Source organism: Etheostoma cragini, chromosome 18 (genome assembly GCF_013103735.1).
Source record: "Etheostoma cragini isolate CJK2018 chromosome 18, CSU_Ecrag_1.0, whole genome shotgun sequence".
NCBI lineage: Eukaryota > Metazoa > Chordata > Actinopteri > Perciformes > Percidae > Etheostoma > Etheostoma cragini.
In genome coordinates this window covers 11040694-11060909 of record NC_048424.1, presented here as the reverse complement: position 1 = coordinate 11060909, position 20216 = coordinate 11040694, and the positions used below count along the sequence as shown (strand labels likewise).

Genomic DNA, 20216 nt, shown 5'->3' with positions numbered 1-20216 from the left:
TTATGTCTTCATAAAGGCTGGGAGAAAAAAACAAGCAATTAGCAGATGGAGGAGGTTGAGACATTAGGAGTTCCTGAATGAGGTCTATTGATGTTCAAAAATGGAATGCTTAGATTACTGTGGCAACCACGGGAGAGGAAAATGGGACAGGAGAGAGAGGGGAGCACGACAAATCAGAAGTGACAATAAGACAGAGGAAGAATGGCAGCCTGGCCCCATTACTCACAAAATAGTGTAAACTGGGAGGAAAGGACAGTTTGTTTGGGAATGTTTAAAAATGTAACAGGCAGTAAACAATGAGGTAAAATTATATTTTAAAGACATCTTCATCTGTTTAAAAAAATGCTGAAGTGTATGTAATGCTATATGTTAAACATGCATTGTACAAACACAAATAGTTGAATTGTCATGTCTCTTGTTTGTCTCCATTTAAATCGTGATCTAAACCTTTAAAAAAAAGAGCCACAAATCTCAAGGCTTAATCATTTTCCAGCTGGGCACTGTAGTCTTTGGCAAACATTACCCAAACAGTAGTAGTGCACTTGTTGGGGACAATTTCCAGCTATGGATTAAACATTTGATGATTTTTAAAAGGACAATAATGGAGGTCTAAGGCCCTGGGGAAAACGCAGTCTTCATGCAAAAAGGATTTGCTGACATTAAGTATATATAATTTAATAATAAAATGAATGACAGTAATAACAATTGTATCCTTTGAATCCAACATCTAAATGTATTTACTAAAACGTGAAAGAAATGCTTCTTTGAAGTCTTAAAATTACTGTGGTTTGAATTTCCTCAAAAAAAAAGAATCTGAATAAAGCCTTACCACCAACTCGGAGAACATGCCATCCAGCTCATCATATCCTGGCATCGGCAGAGCCGGCTCCATGGCCTGAAGGGCAAAGTCCTCCCTGAGCCTGTAGGTGATCTCGGGGTGATCGCTGCTGTTAAAACAGCAGAAGATGAAAGAGAGGCCACCACGGCTGCCGCCGCCGCCGCCACGTTTCCGAGGAGCCATGGCTGTCCAATACGTCCGGCTGGTCAGGTAGGGAGGGTGGGAGGCTCCTTCAGGGCCTCTTTACAGCCTCCTCCACCTCAGAGTCCGGCCGGTCAGAGAGTACTGTGGACAGGGAGAAGGAAAACTTAAGTTTGTGCCTTTTAAACTGGTTTTCTCAGAGTCAGATAAACCATAGAAGATAATACGGTCCACAAGAACTAACAAATGCACATTCTAATATATACAAAGATTAATACTGTCTGCTCCCTTGAATGAAATCCAAAGCCCCACAACAACACTCTAAAGACACACTGGCTTGGACAGACATTAGTTGAACTGTTTCTTATAAGCAACTGGACAACACTAAATCTATGAAGGCTATTAGTTTTCAATAGTAACTACATTTCCCTCTGTCCCTGGTAATGGTTAAATTTGCACTGTGTCAATGAGGGCAAACACTGAAAGATTTCATTATATAATTTAAACAATAGAGTGCCGTCAGAGTGTGATGTTTGAAATGGAGACCATAATTTGCCAGGATTAGTGTATTCAGCTCTTTTCATCTCCCCTTCCTTCCTATTCAGCTTTCCTCTAAAGACCTAAAGAGGAATGATTAGAGGGGGAGTGTTTACAATGACCATGGTGAGAGAGGTGTGTGAGGCCTTCTGTGGTTTAAAAGACTTGGACATTGTGGGCAAAGAGTAAAAACAGGCATTCTTGTCGACCCTGAGACGGGTCATAAGGTGTTATGTTGGACTGCATGTTGTTCAAATGACAGGTGAGATTTACAACATATGGAGTCGACGTCAGAATCAAACATACACTGCCTCAATCATCTTGATAACCATCAACAACAGACTTTCCCTTCCCGGCTCTCGGACTTTGTAGGCATGATTACACACTTGGTTTGGTCTCCGGCAGCTGCATTTTCACCAGTAACGTAGGAAACGTGTGCAATCCTGTTGGACCACTGCCCCATCTGCCCTGCCTCTATACTGCAGATAAAAATAAGCTCCATAAAGATCAGCTGCCATAGATGAAGAGCAATGATGAGGAGGGTTGAGCACATTACAGAATGTTCTGTGCCACAAGACAATTTAACTTGCCCATAAACATCTTAAGGGTATTGTGATTTGGTGCTAATTAGCAAATGTTTTCAAAACTAACACATCTTGAACTAAAATGGTGAACACTGGAAAAATTATACCTGCTAAACATCTGCATTTCAGCAGTCACAGAGAGCATGTTGCCATGCTAGCTTTATGATTTAGCTCACACTACCTCTGTGGTAAAGTACAGCCTCACAGGGCTGGACTCTTGTTTAACAACTCTTTGTTACAGCCCTTATGTCTTCTCTTCTGTGGGTATTCTGACCCCAGATCAGATTCACTGTACATGGATTATTTGGTTCTCTGGTTACAGCTATTAAGAGTGACAGTTTACACTGTTGCTAAAGTTAAAAACTGAATCTTGAAACAAGACAGATCTTGAGTCTCACTACTGAAAATATATACAAGTTTGATTTGTAACAAACCGCTAATTCACACAAACACAGAGTAAGAGTGGAGACAGCTGCAGCGTGTGCTCTCAGACCTGCTGGCTCAACTCCAAGCAGGAATAATGGAATAAAGTGCACAAGACCTCTCCGCTGTCTGGCAAATAAAAGACGTGTTGACCAGACATCCATGAGGACACCGCCATTGGCATGTCACAAAAACAGCTTCACAGTCTTCCTCCCTACTGTGCCAAGCAATGTGATGCCAAGTATCATAACCACAGAGGCTGTGCTGACCTGCAGGCATTTTTTTAACGTCTTTTCTTGGTGAGTGGCAGCCCGCTGAACATAACCAACTTTGCTTGACCCTTCCCTGTATGTTCCTAAAAGGCAGAGGTTTTTGCCCACACAGAATGCATCACAGAAGCAGTTTGCAGTCCAAATTTAACCTGGTCGGGTCACGTCCTGTAAAGGAAGATCGCGATCACTACGCCCGGTGGGCTGAGGCGACAGAGGACAGCTAAAGTTATCACTTCCAAAAGGGAAAGTGAGGACATTTCCTGTGGCAACTTTGTGTAAGTAGTCAATAAAAAGACCATTCTGTTGTCTACACGAATAAAGCCTGATGTCATCACTGTCCCATTTTGGTCACTTTTTTGGTTCATCTGCAATCCGGTAGCTATACTTTTCAAATTTGTAACAGCAGCTGAAGCTGTCGTATTATGGTTTATAGTTCACCCTTAAATGTGTTCTGATCTTTTTTTGCTAAATGTCTCATTCCTATGCTGATGCCAACAAAATATTTTTTTATAAAAAGCTTATAGTGTACTACACAGACAAGGTGCCTGAAGCCATCACACGTGGGATAAAGTACACAGTGGCTCGCCCTTACTAACACACTGAATAGTGTATTTATTTTGACACATCCTTGACTTTTCCAAATAGACTACCAGAGGCCTCAGCAGCAGCTGCTTGGCTTCACGGTCACCATTTATTCTAGCATGAAGGGAAGAAGCAACTCAAAGCTCTCTTTGACCATATTAGTCTACAAAACTGCCAATCTTTTCCATTTGCTAAAGCGAGCTGTAAACTTTGTATAAACTTGTGCGCCAGAGTGGGACAGCGCTGGCCAACATCCAGCAGCAGGAACCTGTGGATGTGCCACGGTTCGGCCATGTGGGGAGGGTACAAAGCGGCAGAACACAAAGAGGGGCAGTGTTTAAGGTTTAAACATGCCGACTGTGACACTGGTAAGAGTTTGTGAGAGTTTGTGCTGTAGTTGTTAACCTGGGAGACCTGAGTGCTCTGACATTAGCCCCCAGTTGTTGTCTGTCAGACGGTCAAGGTTCCCAACATAACAGAGGCCTGTTAGAACAAGAGAACATTCCTGTCATAGCCAGGTGAGCTTTGTGACCCTGAACAACACCCACACAACAACACCTTCAACTGTCACCTGCTCTAAGAAGAAACTTCACTTCAAATCCCCAAAACAAGCATGTAACTCACCCAGTCAAACTGACCCGTAGCTGTTTAAGCAGTAAAAGTTAGTAGACTTTATTTCCAGGAATTCTCCTTGTAGTAGGCACGTTTGAAATGTAAACAGCCTGCAAGAGGATGATAATGCCATGTAACAGCTGTACTTTCCATTTAACCAAGAAGAATGCTGTTTATACTGACATAGATCGACTCTTGGACTGTACTGGACAAAGCTCCTGCTTACAGCACAAGGCATATTCTTTCGTACTACTTCATTCATACACATCCAATAATGAAACCTGCCCACCCAAATCCACACAAACACTTTCTTTCTTTATCTGTGGGACATTTCTATCCTTGGATAGCCTTATTGTTTATGTGACCATGTGGTTTGGCGGCTGACCTGGCGTGATTCCAGACTGTAAAAAGAAGCCCAGTGTTTGTGAATGTGAGCCCGTGCATTGTGCCCGCAAAAGACCTCTCCGCTAAACCTGCAGAAGTGTCAGGTCCGCCGGAGAAAAGGCAGAAGCAGAGAAGAGCATCTGAAGTTAAACACAGAGAAACGCTCACGTTACTCGACATGTGCGAAGAGGAATGAAGAACATTCTAAGATGATCTGACACTATTCATACAGCCGTCTTCATTTTTCTTCTTTTCTCTGTTCTGTCCATTTTGTTCCTTATTCAGCCTCCTCCACTTTTCAAGCTTACTTAAACAATATTTATATTATTTGCTCAATGGCATCAACATTAATGGTGAACTGTGAAGTGAAAATAAGGTGTGTTTGATTTCTCTGGTCCTGTCCTCGTACAAAAGCCACTCTCACAGTGCCACAGCACCGTCACAGTGGCCCTCCTGTGTTAACTTTGTGGTGTTGGTGTCCAAAGACTTGGAAACAGATAATCATCACTTAATAAGTACTTTGTTATAATAAAAACTAAGTAGTGATTTCTTCCAAACATGAAGGAAAGTTAAAGTGTGCAATCAAAATACTCATTAAAACAAGAAATCAGTTTCTTTACCAAACCTGAATAAAAACATGCAATCTAACATTAATTATGTAGTATGTCATAAAACAACTGGTGTCATGAATAGGTGGCTTTGTGTATAATCCAAAAAAGCCAACAGGTTAACTTAAAGCCGATGCTAATAAGCCAAAATGTGTCTCACTTGGAGCAGGAATCCAACCTTGGAGAGAGAACACAGTGGACAGTTGTGTATTGAAAGCAGATGTGTGAAATACCTTCTTCAGCACCAGCTGGCATCTATCAGCAGTTTCTGGCAATGAGATGAACTTTTAATTTTTGATACTACAGCTGCTATGGCTGTCTGAATCATCAGCAGTGCTAATGTTGGTTGGGACAGGACACACCAGAACAAATCTACCGTGTTTCTAATTGAGCAAAGTAGCTCCACAGCTAAAGGTAACGAAGGAAACCTTGAATGAGAATGGGAGTATTAGAGCTCTGATGGAAATCATCAGCAGGGTTGCTTCACCTTGAGGTGATTAGATGTATCTCTTTGCAAATCACCTCAAGGTGAAGCAACATTACACAATACATCTCTCTTTGGCTCAAGCGCTAATTGCAAAAAAAAAATCTTCCTTTTTACAAAAGTTCTTGAGTGAGACTAAGACTCGCTCCCTGCTCCAGGGACACTGTTCTGACCCTGACCTCTGATCTCCCTGTGCAGACAATAATGAAAAATACATTTGTGACGGATATTGGAATCACTAAGTGTTATGTTGCTCTTAATATCATCCTTACAACATGCCATTCCTCTAACAAAGACAGCACACATTCATTTATGCTTTTATTCATTCGTTCGACATAACAGCTACACACACAAAAAACAAATGCTATGTGTTGTTCCGGGATTAGCTGCAATGACAAAAAAATAAGAATATATGTAAACGCTGTTAACTGCCCGCTTGTGTTCTGCAGAGTACAGCTGCAGCTGTGTTATAGGCGGACCACAAAGGCATTTGGTGCACAGAAGTTTAATCTTCTTTTCTGATTTAGGATTTGGGATGGATCAGACTTGCAATTTAATGATCATCTCACCGCAGGATTTTCAATGCAAAGCAGCACGACATGGTAGGGAATGCCATCTCAATACTATTCTGCTACGTTGCAATGCAGTGCTTCTCACGCTGGCAAAATAAGGGCATACTTTTATTAAAAAGAGCCACTGGAGAGACAGTTCATGGTTTGAGAATTACAATGAGCTTCACTCATGGAGGTTTATGGACTTTTGGAAACCCCCATGACTGTTGTGCACTACATTTGGTCATTTATTTTGGATCAATTTGGACAGCTGCAAACAAAAGGCTCAGGAGTCGCACAGCGAAGGCTGGTGGTAATCCATTCAGCCTGGAGCTGCCCTGCTTAAAATCTATCAGCAGCAGTGTTTGAACACAGAGCGACTGCATAACCTGTGAAACTGAAAACGGTGTTGACTCATCCAGAAAAGGCTCAATAGTAACAGTCTCACAATTAATAAAACAATCTCCATCTCTCAGTGCAGCTGCACAACATGAACTGCTAAGCTTTTTCCCAATAAAGAAAAACTCATATCTCCCTCTTGTTTTTGCATAAAGCCAACATTAGTTACTGCTAACTAATAGTAAACTGACTCATGTTATTTTTGAAAACCAGCAGCTACTTGGCAATCATTTTTAGGGTGTACATGATGCGTGAACATTTGCTCTGGTTTAGCTATGGTACAAATGGCACAGCGGAACCACACTGTCTTGCACAGCTGGATAGCATACATAACCCTCGTCCTGCCAATTACTTAATGGTGCCCCAAGTGCACAATGAGTAAACACACACACAGACCTTGACACACATCAGAAAATAAATGGGCCTTGATAGAAATGCTGACTGGCAGGTTAAGAGGAGATTAAAATCAATCAGTGAGACAACACAGAACCGCCAAAACGGTATTAAGTGTGAAAGCAGAAGCGTTACAGCAGCAGAGCTGTTCAAGCTCCAATGGTTGTGTGCTCATGTGCATTTATGTTACAGGATTGTTTGTCTAGATATGACAACGGCATTGCCTCTGGAGCATTAATGTCACATGGCTGAGGGAGTAGTGCTGAAGTAGCTCTCGGATTACAGGATTAACAAACAGAGAGAGCACAGAGAAGAGATAGCAGCACAAAGACAGACAAAGAAGGCCTTTCCTTTACCAACTGCAACATTTTTTAAACTAAATGTCTCCTGTCTATTGGCTGCGGGTACAAAAGGTTCAAACTTGTTGGACTTTGAAGTACCGACAGTAGATAGTGACAAAGTTTCTGTATGCTGTGACAGTTGTGCAAAACATGTACTGTACATGCTGGAATGTAAGGTGAGTTCTTTGGTGAGATAGTTTTTCCAGTTTTTTTTATGATAACATTCAGTGCGTCAATGTGCGCATTGATATATGTCTTGATTTGGAACAGGGCACCACCGCAGTGTTTCTATTGCATGTTTGCTGCTAAGACAGTATTAGTATTGGCTGTGGAATAAGAAAAAACAATAAGCTAAAAACCTGAAAGGAGAACTACCTAAACTTACTTAGTTACTTAGTTCTAGTAAAGAACCAACTAAAAGCTGATTAATCATTTAAGTAATTTATTAAGAAAAAAGTCCCACCTTCTGCAGATTTTGTCTGTTTTGTGTAATTCTGAATTGAATATCTTTGGGTTTCAAACGTGACACAACGTGACACATGTAACTCTCTCTGTGTGCTGTGGTAGGGCAGTATCTCAACTGTTATATTCAACATAACATGTAATGGTACACCATAAAGCTAAGTACCATTGGGTGTTTTCCACATCCTTCCTCATTAAACACTTGTGGTTTTCACAAGTTTGTTGAATTTTTTTCTGGCCTCTAATTTCTTTTCTATTGGTCATGTAATGTTTTAATATTGTCTGATTAAATGTTATTTTGGACCCCAAGAAGACTAGCTGGTCGTCTAGGGACAGTTATTTAAAGCATTTAATCTGGATCAAAATGATCCGGATTTGGAAATCATAATTTTTTTGCTACTCAGGATCAGGTTATCCGTCTTACTTTTATTACGGTTTTTCAAAGCAAACATTGGACTGGATCACCTGAAAACTGTGTGAAATCTGATCCAGATACACAGTTTTCAAGATTAGTAAATCCGGATTACCAGTGCTCTGAATGGGACAACACATCACAATGTGGGCTACCAGCCTGTCATGTAAAGAACAGGTAGAAGAGCCAGCAGGGATTGAAACTAGGATTCGATTCCTTTTGAACAGCCCATTTTTCAAGATTTGATCCAATCCGATAACAAAAATCCAATCAGTTTACCTTTGAAAAACTGGCTACTAGGCATCAGCTAATGGGGATCCTTATAATAAATACAAATTCAAAATCCAAGTTTCAGGCAGTCTGTGATGATGACTCAGAATAGTTCAAGACCAGCCTCTGTATCTGTAGCCACGCCTGTTTTCAACAGTGAAGGTTAATCTGGTCAAAAAGGATCCCCATACAGACAATGGAAGAGAAATGCTGTGATCTATGCACGCTGATTAACTTACTGTGTTCATTCCTCAACAGCATTAACTCAGGACCAAAGCAAGGGTTGTGCAAACATAGTGCTGATGAGCAAATATTAGTCAGCTAAGTTGTTTTTGTTGCCAGGGAGGGATTCAATCACTGGTGAATCTAACGTGTGGTACCCTCTATCTTTTTACAAGTCAATTTACTTTTGTTTTACTTGGAATCAGAAACCCTACGTTTGATCTGTAGAGATACTGGATGCTTTAAACAAATCTGTATAGTCTCCTAAATTAATTTGTGAGGATTATTCATCTATTTGCCTATGGTGACAGATTAGATGAAAAAATCATTTTAAAAATAGTTTTTGTGAGAGATTAGACTGAATATTGTCTGAAACACAATGAACTGTCCCATGCCTTAAAATGTAATTCAGTGCTACCCCCCCCCCCCAATTCTAACATGCATGATTAATAGCACAAAACCAAAAATGTACATTTAGGATTGGGGAGTGTGCAGCTGAAATGTAGGGAGGACAGAGACTAAAAAGCAGGTTAAAGGCTGCTGCTCTTTCCACAGGCAAGGTTGTCAAACTCGTTCTGCAGACAAGACTCTCCATCCCCCTACTCTTAACATGTTAGCATTCTTCCTCGGGTCAACCCTTCAAGTGGAGGTTAGACTCGGGGCAAAGAAGGAAACTACTCAAACTTGCGACAATATCCTTGCCAGGGTTTTATCTTAGTCATCTGGCTTTAGTTTGTTAGCTATGATCCAAAACACTGAAAAAGAACAGTGTGGTTTAAAAATAGCACATGAGTAGCCCGTATCAGGCCGCTTCATTAGTGTAAAACAAAAACAAAAAGCATAGTTGTTGACATTTGAAAGAAAAGAAAAAAAGAAGAAAAAAAACTTGCCTATTTCCCAACAACAGCTCAACATTTATGATCTGTGTTGTAATGCAGGTTCAAGTTTGGGATATAAATTACAAGGGTGTTTTTCTCAGCTATAATCATTTGCATTGCCATTCTGATCTCTATCCACTATGTTTGGAATGTTCTGCATGTGCAGCTCCAACAACAAGTGTCCTGCAATCTCTTCAAACTAAAATGGAAGGAGTCTCTGTCTGTATGTCTGGCCTTAGATTTGCACGACTTCACACTTGGTGGGTGTTTTGCAGAGGACTCAAAGAAGTGTAGGGTTTGAATGTGAGCTCTTGAGATCGACAGACACATTAGTTGTGTGTTATGTACACACTGTGTAGTGTATTGAGAGTGTACCCCTAATAACTGTTGAACCTCTCCCTGTAGGGACTCCTGCGTATGCATCCGCCATTTTTGGCCAAGACACGGGCAACATCAGGACATCTTACTTCATTGACGCCAGTTCTTTGATGTTGATTTGGTGTGTATGGACCTTTACATCCATCACATTATAACCCTACACCGCATACTTTAGTAATCAGATTTTCTTTTGGTATTTGTAGTTAAATGCAAATTCAACAAGAGCTGCAATTCTCAGCCAGGGTTACTAATACCCAGGATGTACTTCTGCACTTTCCAAGTGGTGCATGGTAAAAATTAAATTAATTTAAAACAATGCATCCACATTTTGAGTCATCAGTAACACATGAACACCATATGTTGCGATAGAGAGTGCGTGAAAACTAGTTAGCAAGCAAGCAGAGAAGTTGAAAAACTTCAAAGAAATGGATAAATGGTTGAAATACAATAGTTGGTTAAAACCAGTGGATAAATATGCTACTGTTTAAAGATCAGCATCAATTTCAATTAGCAGTAAATTACAGAAAAATGGAAAATAAGAGAAACCGCTAAATATCAAGAAAGCAAAGGAACAGAATAGACCTTTGGTGATTTCAGAAGCTATGGACTGTGCGACTGAAAACATACAGCACCAACAGCAGTCACCATGATCTCCTTCCATGTGGCAGAAGTAACAGTAAACATTATCATGTGCACCACAGCTGGGCACAGTCCAATATAAGTCACAAATCTATTTCAGAGTAGTAAAACCTCTCAGATCATCAATAATGGGTCGTGGAGATCATTACAACCTCTTCTTGGATACCCTGAGCTGCAGCCTGTCCTTTAAAAAGCACTACCTCTTCCCCAGTTGCTATGGTAACCGGAGCGGTGGGTGACCGTTGCAAGCTGGGTGGGTGGGTGATTTAATGTAAGCCCTTTCCATCACACATTACCCTCCTTTTTAATCTGCTCAGGATGTTTATAGGGGAGAAAATAGGATTGTCTCTCTAATTCAGCGGACAAAAACAAATAACAAAACCATTAAGGATTACAGGGAAAAATCTAGCTTGCAGTCGCTCAGGAGGCACTGAAATCCTGCAGAGCTACAAAGACGAGCTGTCGATCCTTTGTAATGCATCAGTCTGTATAGTATTTACATGGGATGAGTGGTCGCAGCCTGAAGCTGAGGAAGTGGAACCTGAGAAGGATGAGCATCGACAGGAAATGAGCGTGGTGAATGAGAAGACCACTCTCTGCTCAAGGTGACTTTCCTTTTCATTGACCTGAAAATCTGCACTCCGCCTCCATGGAAAAAAGTATGCCATCCTATCTCTCTCTCTCTCTCTCACAAACTCGACCCTGATAACAGGCTCCATTCGCCAAACCACAGAGGGAAGCTGGTAGGAGGTAGCAGCCTGTAGCCTCTGTGCATGAACACGTATTTCTACCACCACCTCACCCTATCTGCAGACCGGCCTTGTCATTAGGGGGCATTCCCCACATACGTAGGACAACTCTCTCACCACGAAATCAGCCCCAGGGCCCGGTCCGAGCACCCTGTCATCCTACCCTCCCCCCTGTTACTAAGGCAACACCATTTTTCCGCACCAACACCTCTTAATAAGACGTGACACAATCACTCACGTCTAGGGGAGAGGATTCCAGTCTGTATCATGGGGAGCGATAAAGCAAACCAGGCAACAGCCCCGACTCCCCTCATCCACAGACACTGATAGCCTCAGACTATCTACTAGTCACATGTAGTCCATGCACACACACAGATAAACACACAGAGACATTGATAGCCTCGGACTTCCTACTGGTCACATGCAGTCCACACACACATTCCAATTACCAGCCGGTTTCGGCTCCTGCACCCATTTTCCCTGCACTCATCTGATTACGGGGTGGAATGGGCAGATTCATTGAGCTGGTCTTACCCTGTCAAGGAGTGAGCTCGCCTCTGTTGCATTCCCTTTAAATCCTCAACTCACTGCAGCATCCAGCTTTCTGCACTGTCGACAGAAAAAGACAACATGCAGCAGAGCATTTCGTGCGCAAGGTATGTAATCCACGCAGGTTTTCAAAGTCGTCGTTAAAAAGCAATGAATCCCAGAGGCTGTCAAAATCAGCAGAGAGGAAAATCCCAGTAAGATGGAAACAGTTTTTCTCTGATGGGGGGCGAACAAGGGATCAACTCGCCGTATAGCATGAGCTGCTGGAGATCTTGCAAACAGACAGCTGGCCGGCAAGAACTTCTCCACGCCGTATCCACTCCCTCCCGAACCTTTTTCGCTCTGCCTTTCTCTGCAGAAGGCTGTGGGGGCAGAGGGGACAGGCACAGATGTTACTGGCTCCAAGCCACACCCCTTTTCAACACTCCCAGTCCTAATAGGATGCAGCCGAGCCGTGGCCACCGCCCAGGTCCCCCCCCCCCCCTCCCCCGGCTTTGGATAACTTGTTTAGGGTTTGTTTGGAAAGGGCTTGTTTGGAGAGCTGCAGAAGGGAAATAAAGCTAAGGTGCAAAGCGTGTATGGTGTAAATGTTGTTGTGGGAGGGCGAGAGATGCAAGCCATTGAAAGTGTGACAATGCTACTGGAGAAAATGTCAAAAAACATAAATAAGAAAGAAAACAGGAGTTTAGCTACTTCCATCCTCTACAAGAACCACCCCCTTGTATAATCAAAACACATCTCATCCAAGCAACTTAAAGCTATGCACATAGCATATTCCATCCAAACAGTCTGGCAATGATGACACAACTGATAAAATATCCAGAGGATTTCCATCTAAACAAATCCAGACACTCCCACATGATTTACAACACAAGCATCACTCCTGCACCTCAGTTAATTACTGACTCACAACATCCAGCATCCATAAACATCCCTGCAACATAGCTATATTATTTTGGAAATGAAAATGTTTAAGGAAGTTTCTGTGCAGCATGCTCATAAAAAATGTAGACGTAGTTGTAGTAGAGTGAGGGTAAATTGGCCTTTTTGATGGCAAGATTTTTTATTTTTATTTTTACAAGAACCAGCAATATAATAAGACTTATTCCAGTCTGGTCCTTTATTAGAGTACATTAAGTAAAGTCACCAAAAATGATTGTCCTGACAGAAAACCCCATTACTTTAAACTTCTAAAACCCTGTGGTTCATTTTGACATCAACAGACTTTCTATTCTGTCTTATCTCTAAATGTTTGACAGATGACAAATGTCGGTCATATGAACAGTCTACTTCAACGTTGCTTTTGGTGAGTAAGTTGATGTACTCAACCAAAGATTGTTTATGAGGTATAAAGAAGCATCACTCTGTAACACCACTGCACAACTGCAAGTGGACTAAGTGTTTTTTTTGTTCCCACAGCTCTAACAGCGTGATACAATGTCTCTCAAGCTGATCGTGTCACATCGGTTTAGGGAGCCACATTCTTCCAGTTAAACTTGCATCAGTTCCACATTTCATATTAATAATTTAAGCTTATCAACTTTATTATAAGGCTACAGCTGTTATTTCTCATTACTTTTAGGTAAATGTTGACGTTGGTACCAGCAAATAGCCAGTATTAAAGGAGTCGGATCAGGATCGGAACATCCCTATCTTGAGGTGTGTACACTGTTACAGTATTGTAACTACATGAGAGGGGTGTTCATACAACTCTAAGATCATTCTTGAGGCTATAATATCCAAACCACCTAATACTTTGTCCTTGTTAATACCGGAAGTGAGAACATCAGACATGTTCCCATAAGAGAACAGAAGTCATCTACCTGATTCAGGCCCCACAGGTTTCTGTACAGGTGTTGACAGAATAAGTGTTACCTATCCGGCATTAACTTCCTGTACTTTAGAAGTGAGTCAAGCGTTAGTGATGGGTATCAGGGTAACAAGACGCCATAGTGCTTTTGTTGAATGTTTTGTTATATAACACAGCTTTGTCCCATCGGCATAATCACTAAATGTGGCAGAAACACAGTAGAATAGCAAATGCTGTGTAACTGAGACTGTCAGTGAGACTATGGATTTACACTAGAAGCCACGAACATTCTGGATTTGGACGACTCTCGGCCAAAAGGAAGTCACAAATCAAAGCTTAAAGCAAAATTCAGACTTTTTCCTTAACAGCTGTGAGTGAGCACTCCTTAGCCATAGAAATGCTGCCTCGTCTTCCTCTGTTAAAGTTTTCAAACAGCTGCCTCTCTCTGCCAACGTGTAAAGATGCCTGCAGCTTTAAGATTTCTGGACCACTTCCAAGTCATATGTTATGCTAGCTGATATGATGCAATCTTTTACAGCACTGCAACGTTCGGCTTTGATTTTAATTGCCAAATCTGTACTGCACTGTAGTTTGACCCAACAAAAACTGGGCTTGTGAGAAACGGTTTATCTCTACAGGACTGGTGTTGCAGACATCAGTGGCGAGCCGCGCCAGTGCAGTCATGAGAGGATAACAGTGGAAGCTGTGCAGTCCTGGGTAGCTGCCTCTGTAAAGAGTGTCATGCAGCTGGAATAACAGACAGGTCCTATTCTCATGGAGGGCTTCTGTTCTGGTGGGACGGACCATCCGTGTCAATACAAGCCAGGACTGATGTTTTGGTACCTTCAAGGGCACTAGGTACGTACAACAGGAAATGTATGGGAAACTGTGGATGACAGTTTCACAGACAATTGTATTGTCATGCCTATCTGTGTTGGGTTGGAGGATTTAAAGTAAGATGTTTTGTGCTTCTTTGGTTGAATCACTCAGAGTTTTATCTGTGCTTCCAGGAACTGGCAATGATCATTTGTGTGAGTTTCTCCTCCAAGTTAAGAGAGAGTTTACTGTGTCTCCTATGTGTTCACTTTAATGTGTAGCCTCCTTGTATGCACCAATTTAAAGGGGAACTATGCAGTTTTTGTTAGCTTAATTTACCTTAACTGAACAGCTTTGGAGTCAATGGAATGGTTATATGACTTTTTACGCATGGAATGGTAGTAGCTCCCTACTAGCGCCTGTGAGTTGAAAACCACCCTTTTCTCAGGACGTATTGCATGATATCAGGTTTTGCGATGTAATGAATTGCTTCAGGTCACACATAATGCTCATTCAGGAACCGGCAAACAGTGAAAGCAATGGAGTTTTTCACACTATCATCATGGCTGAATGGCCGGCAAAAAAGAAGCAGATAGCTAGGGAAGCATTGTCAGAGGAACAGAAGTAAACATAGGAGCTGCCAAATATCTATTTTGAAGCTGTAGGGGGACTTATATGGAGAAACCTGTGAGCAAAAAACTAAACAAACAAACAAACAACTGCCTAGTGCCCCTTTAAGATGCGTGTGTAAGGTAGGAGGCAGGGGCGGGCGGACCCGGCAGAAATTTGCGCCTGGCAATTCCGTACATTACCGAACACCAAAGTACGAAGACATAGCGGACCAGACGCAAGCTTTTATTTTGAAAAGTAGGCCGACAGCACCAGACTGGAGGCTCCAGGCTGCAGCGTATGGTCTCGCATATTTTGGTTAAACTAGTGTGAAATGCCAGTGTTGCTCTACTAAAACTCAAACAGAAACTCAAGCCCAAAAAACTGGTGTTTGTGTGAACCTCCTCTCTTTACTGCACTTTCTGTTAATTATTAAGCATATGTGGGCCGGCAAAACTTAACTTTTTTTCTGTTCCTTTGGTTTTGACCAAGCAGGCCAGCAAGATAAACAAAACATAACATAGGCCTATATGGCACACTGCAAACTGAAAAAATAAACAGAATAAAAATCACTTGCCATCAAATCCAATGATTGATGCACGTTCTCTCCAAACATAGCTTTTAGGACACCATGTTTGGCAGACAAGAATAAAGTTCAAAGTTGAAAGCTGCTGAAGCTTGGAAATCCATTTGCAAGGAAAGGGTTAAAAAGATAGAAGCATGGAAATCTGATTGGCTTCAGATTGTAGATGACCCTCAAAAGTTCAGCTGTCATTACGAGCCTGTTGACCAAGTTACTCTGGTAATATTAAAAGGACTTCGTTGAAATTGTAATCACTCTGCTTACAGTGTGAAACATGGGGTGAAGACATAAAGTTCTGCTACATGCTAATGATGAGTATATTCTCAGCAGAATCATGACTGACAGACCTTAAATAAAAAAAAAATGGTTTCTCAGCCTGCTGCCAAGGAATGTGTGAAGCGGGAACGTTATATTATGGCTCGTATTATGTGGTGGAGGGGAACAGGGCTACACCGTGCATGTGTTTCATTCAGGGTGGGGCTATATCCATAAATTCCAACCATGCTGCCCTTCCCTTGTAGGAGACCCTAACATTAACAAATTAAATGCCAGGATTGAATAAGGTCCTACTAGTGTCTACCCACCCTCTGGAAAGCTTGTCATTACCCCCTGGAATAGAAAGGTCCATTCCAGAAGGAGCTGCGCAACTTTCTGCATCCACTAATCTCTAGAACGCAGCAGAGCAACTTCAAACACAAAAAGAAGGTCCAAGCACAGGTCCAAGTACAGATTAGATGCATTTCTGAAAGAAAACAGCACAAGAAGAAAGTGTTTTTCAAAGAGGATAGATGTGGCCAACTCCAGCTTGTGGTGGAGAAAATAACATTAACCTAAGGGTAGTAATGGGCTTTCTCCATTCATACATCATGGCTGGAGTACCCACATGACGTTTTCTCTTATCTCACATAATCAGAAAGAGTAAGCCTCCGTTTCCTGCAGTCCAATAAAAGCATATAGCAATAAAAAACATCATGAAGCATAACCACGTGTATGGCTTCCTTTCCCATACCAGTCGATATATATTTATAAACCATCATAATGAGTCTGATTATCTTGTCTACATCAAACAATTCGTAACACAAGGTCCATCAACTGTATTTTCTAAAGTGTTCAACCCATCTCATGGTCTTCCTCAGTGGATGAAGTTGAAAATGGAATGTAAGCACTAGAAAAAGCTAGTAAGCCTGATAATCCTTTAAAATCTAAGCTTTATCAAACCTTTGTAGTTTCTTTGCTCCGTAGTCTAATAAGAACAAAGATATTAACAGGGACTGTTGGTCACCCCTCAAACAGCCACTAATGTGACATTAAAAGTAAATATGTAATAAAACAAATGTACTATATATAATGTATAATGTGTTATTGATATGCAAGCAAAAACTAACTTTCCAAATTTTAAAATTTCTACTTATTTTAATGCTTAACTTTGCTTTAATGATTTTAAAGTATCTTTGTTAGACAGAGTAAAACTTGGAGAGTTTAGGGATGCACAGATACAATAGCTACTCAGAAGAAGTGGAAGGCACTGCTGCAAAAGCATTATGAAGGGAATGGCTGCAGCTGCAGTGAACGTGCTTGTAACGGATTGACATAATTTGAGGGTTAAAAGGCTGCGGCTTAACTTGTTGATCCTTCCAGATGTAGGCCAAGCTCACTGCACTGAGAAATCAGTGGATCAGCAGAGGAAGAGGATAAGGAAGAAGAGGGAGCATGATGCACTCAGTACTACAATGGAGGTAACATAAAAACAAACACACAAACAAATCAAATAGAGTAATGTTAATCCAGCATAATCCAATCACTATCCAATCTGCTCCAAGGGTGAAGACAGCTTCAAAACATGGCTATTAGCTAACGTCACATGTGGGTGCTCTGAGAATTAGCTCCCCAGACTCTACGTGAAGAGGTCTGAGGTCTCGGCCCTTATCTGTGACTGCCAACAGGGATGTGAGACTGGCTTTAGTCCAGCCGGACGCACGACTAACTGACTGACCAATGTAGGGGAAAAGTATGAGGTGAATCTAAGCTGGCATACATATGCAGCCATCTTGCATGGCTGAGCTACAAGCTGCTTATCTCCGAGTGTGTCTTAATCTCTGCAGAGAAAAATAACCTGAGACCAGTTGAGCCAAAACTAAATATTAAAGATAGGAAAATCCGCTGGGAACCGTAAACCAAGAGCTGGGCGGTGCAATGCAAAACTAAACCAAAACGCAAGCAGCAGAAAAAGGATGTTTGGGGACATTAACAAGGACACCTGGTGTTTAACAGGATCGACCTGACAGCCTCTGCCCTGTGGCCTTTTTAACTATCACCTGTGCAAAGCAAACTGCTGGGACACAAACAACACTGCGTTCAGGATAACAGTACACTGCTGATATCTCTGTAATTCCCCTAAAAACAGTCTGATGGATACAATTGTAAAACAACCCCCAAATGAAACTTTAAGGGTTGGAGCACTGAAAGGTGGACTAGTTGTCACCTCAAAATCATAAAACTGGTATAAAAAAAAGTATAACAAGGTACATTACTGTGAGAAAATAAAGAAATATGGCCGGGAACAATGGTCACTACTAAAAGCAGTAATACAATCACTCCCGAGGAACATTTGGCTGTTGACGCAGCTGGTTTTTGTGGGACTGCATGGCTGTTTTGACGGCTTTTCTACAGTAATGTTATCACACAGATATGTTATACTGTGGGAACCTGCTCGTCGTAGCAGCAGCCTAAAACTCTGCCCAAAACAACAGGAGGAAAGAAGGTGGCTACTGTGGAAAACCTTTTCTACCTGTGGATATACTGCATCAGGAAAGAATGATGATAGCAGTTTCAGTTTATAACCAGGCTGGAATGCATGCATTACTTTCATGAATGCGTATATGCAAGGAGTCACAATGTGCTTCACAACAAAAAGGACAAAGAAACAAGGTTGCTATTAAACAATTAAACAAAAAAGAAAAAAAAAATTAAACAATCGCAATTTCTACAAATTCAATCAGAATGTGCATGACTAACATTACCGGTTCCCGAGACGCCAACTGAGTTAACAGTAAATTACATTACCATGGTGAAGACACCAATAGCAGCTCAGCCTAGGAGACATACAAACAACACAGAGAAAAGAGAGACAAACTAATAATGCATGTAATAGTGCATTGATTTCCATATATTATGCAGAGGATTATCTCAGTTAAGCTACTTGTGGGTGGAACTCTATCCCAAGTCACATTAGACATTTTAAAACGTCTGCCTATTTTAAAGTTAACTAGTAGTCAGCACTGTCAACATTAGTTAAGGAACTAAAACTTACTGCCATATTGTCTCTCTCCTGCTCTGTCTAGGTTTTTGGTCTGTTTCACTATTGACTATAGATGGGCAAATCTTATGTTGCTTCTTAATGTCCCAGCAGTGTTGTGCATGTCCACCGAAATGTATGTCTATGCTGTTGTGCGTCATCTGTTCTGATAGTCCAACTATTCTTGTTTTTATGTTGTTGTCTTTTAGCATTAGTTTGTATAATCAACTTTTGTTGTATAGAGCCAAATCTGTCCGTATTATTGATAGCTTGATTGTTTTATGTTATTTCACCTGTCCAGGGACAGCGGATGTAAAATAGCCTCCAGCTCTGGCACAATTTACTTTCATGTATTATTAGTGGGTATTGTCCGTGATAAATAAACGTGAAATAAAATAAAATAAATCAAATCAAGGCAAAGCAAGTCAAATCCATTTATGATCAGACCCAAAGAATTAAACTTTTGCCAACTCATGAACTTTTGAATTGATAAAGTTGCATCAATTCATGGATGAAAGAAAGAGTATATAGCGGTAGGCTAAACATATTGTTTTTTCTGGCTTTGCTCTTTCGCTGCTACAACTTGTCAGAACTTGAGCGTGCTTTTGGGAAGGTGGCGGCGGCATGTTAAGAGCAGGATAAAGCATGCCGTGCTCTGGCACGGTCTGCTGCTGAATCTGATATCTGACTGCTGTTTCAAGGCCTGTTAGACGTGTTTTGGTTTGTGTCTGAGGGAGAAACATGTTGGCATCAAAGAAAGGATGCACTGCATATTCTGCCAATACACATGTCATTTCCTTAATGGTCCATTAAGTATTTTCATAGCATTAATATGTACCCTTAAGTCTTGAAAATCAAAAAGCGGGAATAGTACGGTCATCGCGTTGGAGTTGAGCTTTGTCTGGCATTGACAACAATCTTTATTATCACTGTCATCATCTTCTGTGATGAGTCCTGCTGAGAAACACGCCCTGATGAGATAACATCCAGAAAATCTTATGACCTCTGGTATTTAACGGTTGAAACGCTGTTATCCATTTTACATAACGAAGCAGTATTGGTGAGCGTGATAAGGTTTGCTTTGATATGTCGAACACACGTCAGCTTTCAGTGGTTGAGCTGTTATTACCATAACTACAAGCAGCAGCCTGAATTGATGAGTGCCCGAAATTTGCTGTTAGACAAAATTCTGGCATCCAACCAGCTGGAACCTCTCCTGCAACAACAACAAAACAAGATAGAGAGCTCATAGACCTACCCAAACTGCAGACTCATTAAAAAAAATCTTATTTACAGCATCTCTGCTTTGGGAATTAACATGAATAATGTGACCTAGACAAAGGGGATGGAGGCTTGAAAGGATTGAAACATGAATCCAACTTGGCCCTTGAACCC

General features: G+C 41.3%; 1 protein-coding gene across 5 annotated transcripts in view; it reads right to left on the bottom strand.

The window, feature by feature from the left end:
* The window catches only part of LOC117961232 (disheveled-associated activator of morphogenesis 1-like), a 46842-nt gene that overhangs the window by 19629 nt on the left and 6997 nt on the right, over nt 1–20216 (bottom strand). For 2 of the 5 annotated variants that reach the window (XM_034899744.1, XM_034899748.1), the window contains exons 1-2: nt 11694–12080; nt 830–1123 (exon numbers count right to left, since the gene is read on the bottom strand). In XM_034899744.1, coding sequence (XP_034755635.1) covers nt 830–1021 — 192 coding nt within the window. In that variant the 5' untranslated portion in view covers nt 1022–1123; nt 11694–12080. Of the gene's footprint in view, nt 1–829; nt 1124–11693; nt 12081–20216 lie in introns of those variants that run through there. The other 3 variants (XM_034899747.1, XM_034899745.1, XM_034899746.1) reach the window with 3 other exon arrangements.